This window comes from Durio zibethinus, chromosome 17 (genome assembly GCF_047325235.1).
Source record: "Durio zibethinus cultivar Kanyao isolate XHJ-2024 chromosome 17, ASM4732523v1, whole genome shotgun sequence".
NCBI lineage: Eukaryota > Viridiplantae > Streptophyta > Magnoliopsida > Malvales > Malvaceae > Durio > Durio zibethinus.
This window is the reverse complement of record NC_143178.1, coordinates 6,809,426-6,820,300: the sequence shown is the minus strand read 5'-3', so window position 1 is coordinate 6,820,300 and position 10,875 is coordinate 6,809,426. Positions and strand designations below refer to the sequence as shown.

The 10,875-nt window shown below is 30.6% G+C and overlaps 1 protein-coding gene across 1 annotated transcript; it reads left to right on the top strand.

The window, feature by feature from the left end:
• The first annotated feature begins 7,684 nt into the window (after positions 1 to 7,684).
• Positions 7,685 to 9,625, top strand: LOC111287774 (bidirectional sugar transporter SWEET3-like). Its single transcript, XM_022878458.2, has 7 exons — positions 7,685 to 7,839; positions 7,933 to 7,969; positions 8,109 to 8,331; positions 8,575 to 8,736; positions 8,842 to 8,961; positions 9,052 to 9,240; positions 9,413 to 9,625. Exons 1-6 carry the CDS (start codon positions 7,803 to 7,805, stop codon positions 9,223 to 9,225), a joined length of 753 nt encoding a protein of 250 aa, XP_022734193.1. The 5' UTR covers positions 7,685 to 7,802; the 3' UTR covers positions 9,226 to 9,240; positions 9,413 to 9,625.
• The last annotated feature ends 1,250 nt before the right edge of the window (positions 9,626 to 10,875 follow it).

The window sequence follows — 10,875 nt, the reverse complement described above, 5'->3', positions numbered from 1 at the left end:
GTATGTATGATTATATATTGTATATGGTTTGTTACGCACCATTTTTTTGTGTTTCAAGATGAATTTGCTACAAGATATGAATCTAGTGAAGTACCAATAGTTATGGTGAAGATCGCTTATCTTTAGCATTAGGATCCAACGAAAGACATGGTCAAGTTCAGGGGGTTGGTAAATTTGTGTCGCTATCATAGTTCACCCAAACCCCTTCCAATGAAAAATGTAGAATATGAAGCAATTATTTAGCAACAACAACAAAGACTTGATAAGCAAAGCAACGCTTGAATGATCAATAGTAATGACTTATAGCTTTGCAGGTGATATTGACAGTAATGCAGCCTAACATACCTCGAGGGTAATCTGTTACCGACTTTGCAGAGCCTGTCATTAATGTGTTATCTAAATATGCATTTGATCATTTATTTAGAGGAAATGTCATTGCTGTTAAGGGATAGTATGGGTTATTTGATCACCCATCATGTTTTACATTAGGAGGCCAAAGATTGAGCTATTTTGCACCCTGGATAAGATACTGCCTTATGAAATTATTGCTTATATGAGATTAGTTTATCAATTAAATTAAATATCCAAAGTCAATATTAATTATTCTATATTAAGGTGTATTACTAAATGATATCGTTGATTGTTATCATGCAACCTCATATACAATGAGATAAAGGCGAGACAAATAACTCATAGATTCATATTTATTGACCCAAATTTGATTAGTCATGAGAGTGGCACTATCGTTACTCATTCTTGTTATGTAGGTCAATGCATGCAAAAACAAGCTGATTATTTTCTTATGCCTTATAATTCTGCATAAGTTCTTATCCTTAGTACTAATTGTATCATTTATGACATTTAATTTCATGCCTATTATTTATATATTATGTCTATTATTTTGCAAACATTATTGGAAGCTTTTGTAATTGATAATAACTTGTGGATACCAAACTTATTTAACTTTGCTCAACCAACGGTGATGCCTAAACTCGATATTACCAATTTAATAAAGAGGTAGTATATGTTATTAATAAGTGATAATTAGATCATATTATGTTTTTTTCATAATTACTATTATTTTTTGTTTACTATTTTTTTTAAGGGAATAGCTACAGTTTATAAGAGTAAAAAGTTCAATTGGGTGTCATTATCGATAAGAGTGCATTTTATATTCTTTTATGCTGAGTTTGTTTAGATAAATGTTTACCAACCTACTCAATTTTATTTTTTAGGTTCCTCATCAACCAATATGAACCAAATATGGATATTATGTCCTTCATTTTATAAGGGAGATTGTTTTATACGATTTTATGAGCACATCATTTAAGGTTAGAATTAATTTCATATAATAGTAATATGTTTCAATAAAAAAACCCAAATTTTGTGCAAGTTCAATAACATTGACTTCTTATTTTTGGTTTATAGTAAGAGACTAAGGGAAGCTTTATGAAAGACGAACTTAATGAAGTCTACAAAGAATGGTTTGATTATGTATTAGGATTCACTAAACCTTGATGTTGGATAATGTTGATTGGCTATAAATATATGCATTATATTAATCTAATTTTTTTGGTAAATGCAGTATGATTGGATATTTGTTAATTTTGATCGGTTTATTGATTTATTTTTATTGGTTTATATTTATTTTATATCATTCACATTATAGCAAGACACATACGACTTTGACCTCCAAACATTCTTTTATTAATACAAATATGAAATTTATAAATCCAAATTGTGTGGTCATTTGAACAATTATTTGATTCACACATGTACGATTTTTATTATAAATAATGAATGTATAACATGCCATACATTTTTGCATATTTACAACCTTCCCATTCTTTCCTTAATTAAATAAATATGTTTACAAAATTATTGTATGAATTTGTTTATAAAATGTAGTGCAGTCTATGTGTGTTTAGGAGGAGGAAAGTCAAACGATGAGTGAAATGCATTACATTAATTTAATTGTTTCTTAGTGTAATTACTTTTAAATACAGCTAGCAGAGTAAAGAAAAACTCAACTTTGTAATTTTCTTTCAATATATACTCACCAGTAGCAATAATTTCATTAGGCATTAATTCATCGAGTATATATTATTTCATTGAAAAATGGCTTTATTCTATCCATATTCTCAACTTTTGTCTGAAAGTAAGCTGAAATGCCCTCCATCACATTCACAGCTCTATCATATGAAGCATCGATTTTGTCAATCTAATCAACCAAATCAATGATTGGTCCATCCTTTTTCTTAGAATGTTTTTTACTTGACAACGTCATCCTAGCGTTACTCGGAGTAGCAGAACCAATTTATTTTTCATCGTTTCCTTTTTTCACATTTTTTTCGGTATGGATATCAAACTCTGAAAAGAAGTAAGCATCCTCATTAGCATTCAATGATTCAATCGCATCGATTGCTAATTCGAGTTTTTGATCAGTTTCTCTATCAGATCCAAAAATTACTTTAAAATTATTAAAAAATGAGAAAAGTTTGTTTCTTAACTTTTTAGCATGTGGATGTGCTTGCCAAAAGTTCAAGCAAATACAAATAAAATAAAACCCATAGAAAAAAAATGTAAATAAGTAAGATAAGCCATAATATAATTTAAAAAAGTTTACCTAAACCCATTCATATAAAACTTCTTTCTCAGTTATGATGCATTTTTTTTATCATTCTACCTAAATCCACTAGAATTTTTTATATCACAAATTGTATGGTATTGTCTCTTGAGTAGCTTAACCCTAGATTCGATGTGAGGGGTGACTTTAAGTTGTAAAGTAGGAATGAATTGCTTTAGCATTCGTTCAATATAACCTAGATATTCGACGCTGAATGTCTCATTATCCATCTTCCATTTAGGATATTTAGCCAAAGAACATAGGCATTGAACTAGGTAGAAATCCTCATCTTGAGTCTATTAATGGGTTACCTATGTCCAAACTTTCATTTCTTTTTTTGGGTAGGCCTTGAATGGATTGCGATGGATTAGTATGTGATGAAGACATGTTCAATTTCTATTCACATAATTAGATATTATGCAACAATATCAATATAGTAAATCAAAAACTCACCAAGGGAATGAAATAAACAAATACACTTGAAAAGAAAACAAAGAAGTGTGTATTCCAAATTGAAATATACATTGGATACTCAAGAGTAAAAAAATATAATGTAAACATATATTCAAAATTGATATAAAGCAAATTCTACACTCAACCATGTGGTACATACAATAAAAATCATTAAGCAAATATTATAACATACAAAACATTTCTATAATGTTCTTATCCCCGGGTTGCAATCAATAGCTGAACATTTCATTAGCTAAATAAAAACGTATTAGGCATTGAAACATGATGAAGACATCAAATAAGGTATTTTGTATATACAAATGCCTTATTTGATCTATAAAATATAGGCTCTTCTGCTTCACGATTAGACATTACAATATTCATATTGTTAGAACACGATTTTCAAAAGGGAAAAAAAATTTTAATATGAAGCAATTAAGGCATTTGTATGAAGAAACACCTTAATTGATAACTAGTTAAGGCATTTTTCCATACAAACACCTTAATTGATGGATACTTCAATCTTTATTATACTATGACTGAAAATCATTTATGTCATAACACGATCTTTGAAAGCAAAACAAAATATTTTTAATAAATTATCAATTAAAGCATTTGACATGAAAAAAATACCTTAAATTGATGATCAATTAAGGCGTTTCCTGCAAATTGATGATCAGTTAAGGTGTTTCTGTATCAATTAAAGCGTTTCTATGCAATATAAAAAGAATAAAATTAAAATGCCACTAACAAAATTCTATTAGATGAGTTCCAGTCACTTTCAGACATATTTTTCAAAAAGATAACGGTTTTATGATAATTTTTTATTCAAGTTAAAAGTGAAAATAATGTAACTTTTTTCCTTGAAATTCTAGAATATCACAAGAAGAGATGAGTTTCTGATTCTGAGACTTTGAATACTATTAAAAATATTACATCCCCCCTGTAATCAAATTAATTTAAACAAAACGTAGGAATCAAATATCTACCATCAAAATTCCAAGAAAAAATTTATCAATTTCTCTGAACCAAACACGTTCTTCAGGTTTTAGAAGTTGAGAAAGATTTGGGGTTAAAAAGAGGGAGATGTGTAACAATTTGGATTTCACATTTTATCAAAAAATAAAGTGATTAGGTTAATTAAATTACCTTGGAGGATGCTGTGTTTTATAATTGATTGTGACCAATCATACAGCATTTCCAAAAATCACAGAACAATTTGCAGGAAAGGAATTTAAGAACTTCAATTTGACATCATCCTTGAAATTATAAGTTATATTTATAGCATAGGAATATATTCTAAATTCTTGAGCTTCATTTTCATCATTTACATGTAAATCGAATGAATGTTGCGTTCAAGATCACATGGATCTATTGCAAATTCTGAGTTGTGGAATTTTTATGAACAGTCCAAATAATACGAATTCCTTTATCAAAACCTTCATATTTTTACTCTTATACTAAATATTTTTTCTTTAGAAACCAAAACATTAATTAATTCATTGCATTACTTTTTTTCTTATCTGTTTAGAACTTGATAATCTGATTAATAATTAGTTGATGATAATAAAATGTTAATCACTTTTCTTTATCTTTTATTTATTCAAACTCAAAATTAGTGGCTAAACCTACTATGTTTACTCTAAATCGAGAATGAATGTTGGATATAAATACAAGTACATTTAATTTTTTTTTTTTTAATTTTTATGTATAGTAAGGATTTTGATTTTCATATTCATAGGATATATGCCAAATACAAATACAATAGGCGCAACACAAATCTAGACTTGAATATGTAATCTTGGTTTTTTACAGTAGTAGCAAATCAAAATATGGTTGGTTTCGATTACTGTAGAAGTTTCAAGCACCAGAACAATATACGACACAATAAAGCATCAGAAACCCTATCTTGGGTTGAGTATATGTAATTTTAAACGATTAATATTAGAAGCAACAAAGAATAAAAAATGGAAGACAACCAATCAAAAGGAGGTGAGATCACCATCATAATAAAAATTAATTAATATTGGGAGCAAAAAGGATCTTCACTTTGTAGATAAGATCAAATTGACTGAGGCATAAACCTCTCCAAGAGCCACGGTACTGTGAGGGGTCGTTTGGAATAAATTTCTTGTTGGTTTTCCTTCAAAAGAATACCTCTCTGCTAATATCATATCAAGAGAATGATCCTGATCATAAAAAAGAATGCTGCTGATCTCTTGTTCTAAGAACCATTTTGATGTCTGAGAATCGGAATAACGCTAACTTTCTATATTCCTTGTTTTGTATGGATACAGATCATTTTAGGGCCAAAATTGTTTGTTCTAATGGGATTGGTTTTTATTGGTAGCCATTAATGACCAACAGATATTTGATCACTTGGGTCTTTCGACTTGTTATTTCAATAAAACTAGATTCTCTTAGAATTGAGAACTGCTTTTGTTCCTACATTAGGCAAATTGAAGCATAAAATTAACTGAGGGGAAGCAATAAAATAAAGGAGGAAAGTTGACTGTCTTAGTAAAACTGGAAGTGGGGAACCATGAATAATGAGATTAATTATAGTAGTATCCTATTATACTTTTTTTTTTAACCAAAATGAAAACTTTAAACCTTTTAGTATGCAACATTTACAGTACTATTCAACTAATATTTTTTATTGGAATATTTTATCTGTAATTTTTTTATTATAATTTTATAATTATCTAATTATAATCAAAACTATGTAAAAATACATTATTTATAAGGTAAGCTTCATAAAATATTTTGAAAAATCTTATATAATTTTAAACTATAATTAATTATTATAATATAATAATTATATGTAATATGATCATAACATTGAAGGTCATTTATTTTTTTGGTACAAGAGATGGACGTTTTTCTTGAAGATTTTTTAAGGTAACAGAACAATTGCTATATTCTTTCAATCAAATAAATTTTTTTATTTAACTTCTCTTATCCCTTCAGGATTATTCTTTTTAACCTTTTTTATCCCTTTAACATTATTCTTTTTTTAACTAATTAATAATTTATTCAACGAATAAGATAATTTCTTATTGTATTTTTCTATTATCCTGGCCTTCCTTTGCGTTCTCATAAAAATGAGTTGGAGACCTATCTACAACCAGTGTTATGTTCATCAAGGTAATTGACATTTTATTATTAAAAAACTATTGGTTTTACCTATAAAAGTGGCATAAAAGTTTTTTTTTTTTTTTAATTTACAAAGTTCATAAAAATAACTTAAGTTGATCTGCTTCCGTATTTGCTAACCGTGACTAGGTGTGTTTTCCTCACTATACCAGGCATGTTTGCATTGTTTTGATTTAGTTAATTACTTCAATTTGAATTTTTTTTTAATTATGCAAAATAATTTTTAGGATTTGCATGTTAATGTAGCATGGTTTCATGGTTTTGCTACTCTATTATTCAAAAATGGATAATGAATTTATGAATTAGTCCATATCATCTCCCACAAACCAAAATGTGGTATTGCTTAAAGGATTTCAGATTTCTACGTTCCGCAAAGGGAATTATTTTTGTTATAAAAGATGTCACAATATAAAAATATTACAGATATTTGAGATTTAAATTATAGACATGTTAACTGTTATTTCTTAAATGTAATTACATGAAACAATTAAATTGAATAATAGGTTATATAAAAAATTAAATTTAAAGACATGCATGTTTATGAGTGGTCTCAAAACCATTTATTTAATTTTTTTTTATTAATTATTTTTGCCAGTTATACCATGTATACATATAGGATTTATGGTAAATGGCCAAACAACTTGTTGGTGCTGAGTTAATTGTTCCTGAAAACAGAAGAAAGAGAAAGAAAGTCATTGAAGAAAAAGGTAGAGAGTGTTCATAGTGTTTAAGCTTTGATACTCAAATTAAAGATCCATCAAGAAAAAAAAAAAAAAGAAAGAAAAGAGATTGTAGGAAAGTATAAGAAAAATAAGGTGATGAAATGGTACTTAAATGGTATAAATATTGATACCTATGAGATAGGAAATTTTTGGGCAATCTAAGTTACCCAATATCAGCTCTAGGATCAAGGATAATATGATAGACTGAGTTGAGTTGCAATATGATCACTTAATTAGGGGTGATAAGTTAGCATTTTGAGAAGTTTAGTGGATAGATTAATGAGATGATCGAGCTATCGTAATTTCATGAATTTAGATCGACTTGATATGTTAATTCAACTAAAAAATTAGAAATATTCTTTATTGTCTACTGAATATTTCTAAAGAAAGAAAAAAAATTATTTTAATCTTTGGACAAAAAATGTCCCTAACAAAATTGGTGCTGAGAAATTTGTATCGAAGTGTGTGATGGAAATGCTAGCTAGTGACATCTCGTACTCACAAAGGAACCAGAACAGCAAAATATAAACCTAACAAAATAATTGGAGGAAATCTTTTTTTATTAAAAGAATTGTGACAAAAGCTCCATATTAGAGTAAGCTATTGGCATCCACAAGCTTCTGTAAGACGTAGACGCGTTTTTGTTGTTCTTTTCTCAATCTCTATTATTCCTATTCTTTTTCTGAAAAGAAATTCAACATCTCCCCTGTATTTATATGCCCTGAAGGTTGTTAAACAGTCCACAGGGCATGCTAAATTATATAGTTTCTTTGTACACTTTTTCTTGGACCATTTTATTTCTCCGTCTCAGGAGTTAGGACCATTTCTTGTCCAGGGCCAAAATCATGGGTGATAGGCTGCGCCTGGCAGTTGGGGCCATGGGTATACTACTATTTTTTATGGTTTAGTATTTGCTCTGGATTTATATATTTAGCAGAAAACTTAACTGATATAAAAAAAATCTGCATGGTGCAGGCAATGCATCTTCTTTGTTGCTTTATGCAGCACCAATGTAATGTCGATATTCTATTCACTTCATAGTTTGTCTTCTATTTACTTGTAGTATCTCATTTCCAGGGAGGCCGAAGGATTTTTGGTATTTGATGATCATTCAACTTAAACAAATGTTTGTTGTTTTTGTACTTTTCCAGCTTGACTTTTTCCAGGGTGATAAGGAAAAGAAGCACTGAGGAGTTCTCTTGCGTTCCTTACATCGTTGCACTGTCAAATTGCCTTCTTTATACTTGGTATGGATTGCCTGTTGTGAGCTATAGGTGGGAAAATTTCCCTGTGGTTACCATCAACGGTTTAGGGATCATATTAGAGTTATCCTTCATTTTCATTTATCTTTGGTTTGCTCAAACCAGAGAAAAGGCAAGCTTCTTAATCCTGCTTTAAATTTAATTATCTTGTTACATGCATGCAATACCAGCTAGTTTTGTGTGTGTGAGTGTGGTGCTGAAGAAAATGGAGTAAAGAACATGGACTCCTTTCTCCTACAGCATGAAGAAAAATGAGATTGATGTCTTTATCCTTTCATGCATGAGTGCATTCTTGCATGGAAAAAGTCATGGGTAAAGAAGGAATTAACAATTATGTAGCTTGATGAAAGTGCAGATTAAGGCAGGTGTTATAGCGACAACCGTTATCCTATTGTTCTCTATCACTGCAATAATCTCAGCTTTTGTATTCCATGATCATCATCATCGCAAAGTTTTTGTTGGAACTGTTGGGCTAGTGGCCTCCGTGGCAATGTATGCTAGTCCACTTGTGGTGGTGGTAGGCTGCCTTTTTTCCTCCACATCTCCCCTTAAAAATAATAATAATAAGTTCTTCAGCTTTTGTCTCTTTAGTGTTGTAATTGAATTCCTTTTCTAATTGCAGAAACAAGTGATCATGACAAAGAGTGTGGAATTCATGCCATTCTACTTATCCTTTTTCTCGTTCCTGGCTAGTGTGCTTTGGCTGGCTTATGGACTATTGAGTCATGATCTCCTTCTTGCGGTTTGTATTATGGATTATGGACATTTAGACTGTTCTGACAAAGAGAAAACTATGCTTCTGTTTTTCTAACTGAGTTTCTAATTACGGCAGTCCCCAAATCTGGTTGGTCTTCCCTTAGGCATCCTGCAACTTGGACTGTACTGCAAATACAGGAAAAGAGGAATTATAGAAGCACCAAGCAAATGGGATTTAGAACAGAATAGCGAAGACAAATCCAAACAGATGCAGCTGGTGACGAACGAAATTACCAATGAGAAGAGATGAAGAATACCGGTTAAGGTATGATCAGAAATCAGAATATTCCTTTCCCCTGTCCAGGATGATAGCTCTCTATGGTATAAATTTCCGATAGACCAAAGATTTTGCTCGCGTTCAAGTAGTTCGAATATTGTATATCTATATACTTAGCATTCAATGAAATGCTTTTAACACATTTTCTCATCCGTGACAGGGGACACAATAATATTTAGCCTTCATAGAAGCAAAGAGGAGCTTTTGCTGTCACACTTGTTACATATCAATGTCTTTTTGTTTTTTCTATTTGAGGTTGCGACTGAACTTGATCATTTGAGCACTCTATCAACAGACTACTCGCTGTTTGTTTGACTATGTATCAGTGTCATTGACATTAAAAAATAAAAGAATTAATTTACTCTGTCTTGCATATCCATTTCTTGCAAAGTGCCATCCAATTATGCAAAATGCATCGGTAAGGAGAGGCTCACATAATTAATTACTCCAACCTCTAAACCAAAGCCATGGCTTAAAATCGAAAGCGAAAACTGGACTTAACATCATAATTAAAAATTCTTCTGATCAGACGTTTCTTCTTCTGCATTAAGCGCAAAGAAAATCCATGTGTAGATACACCACTGCCAAATGTAAAACTCTTCAGGAGTTCATTGCTTTAAAAGTTGAAGCAGTACCCAAAAGGAGAAAAAGAAAAAAGAAAAATGACACAATGTTCAGAATGTTCAGAATTGATGCCTGCATCAATTTATCCAAATTCCCAGCAGGTTGCCGAGCCACCTGAGTTCATAGTAACCGCTGTTAATCACCATTATTAATTACAATCACAAACCACAAGTAACAAACCTTTATCCATGTGTTCATTAGACCACTTGACTTAGGTATGCAGTGACTGAAAGCAGAAAAGCAGCATACTTTTAGCTTATGGAAGAGAGAGCAGCCCCAAAACAACCTTAAATAGAGTCCTGGTCTAGCTGTTAGAGACAACAATCAACAGTACTTTTGGTACCAATCGCAAAAGCAACAGTAAACACCTGTTATCATGTTAACCATTGTCATCAGACATTTGAACCATTTTTTGTTTTCTGTATAAAGCGTATTTTGACAAAGAATAAGCCTTTAGAACTCATTCTACATTGACAAATGCAAGACAAGTGTCACTGACAAAATATGCCTAATGATTCACAGTCAGGCAAGCCATACAAAATGACAAGTCAAAATCTGAAATTTCATTTTTCGATATGCAAATCTTAATTTAGAATTAGCACTATGTTGCCAAGGTATCCAAGCCACTAGTTTTAAGGAATAAAAAACATTATGCCCAAGTTATTTAGTGTAGAACACACAATTTTAATTAAAGAGAAAGAGTGCCCTAAAAAACTCAGCAAAGGAAGACAAGAAAATCAAAAATAATGAAAGGGTTGCATGTGCTGATGCAAATTGCAGCTGACTTCATTTATAGCCTACTTAACCTTGTATTGCTTATTTTGAATGCATGACATGACATCATTGAATTGCAAGTGGCAGGATTTCTTTCCCTGAATTCACCTCAACTACTTGTCTATCAAAAATCAGTTCAGCATCTTCAACTCAATCCTACCCCTCCAAGAAAATTAAAGTGAGTTTTAAAGCAGTTAAACAGGAATTTGTATTCCATCACAGTCA

Excerpts from the sequence above, each read along its gene's own strand:
- LOC111287774 (XM_022878458.2), top strand. The coding sequence starts at position 7,803 with ATGGGTGATAGGCTGCGCCTGGCAGTTGGGGCCATGG. Across the intron at positions 7,970-8,108 it reads TTGCTTTATGCAGCACCAAT|CTTGACTTTTTCCAGGGTGA; the intron begins GTAATGTCGATA and ends GTACTTTTCCAG. Across the intron at positions 8,962-9,051 it reads GTCATGATCTCCTTCTTGCG|TCCCCAAATCTGGTTGGTCT; the intron begins GTTTGTATTATG and ends TAATTACGGCAG.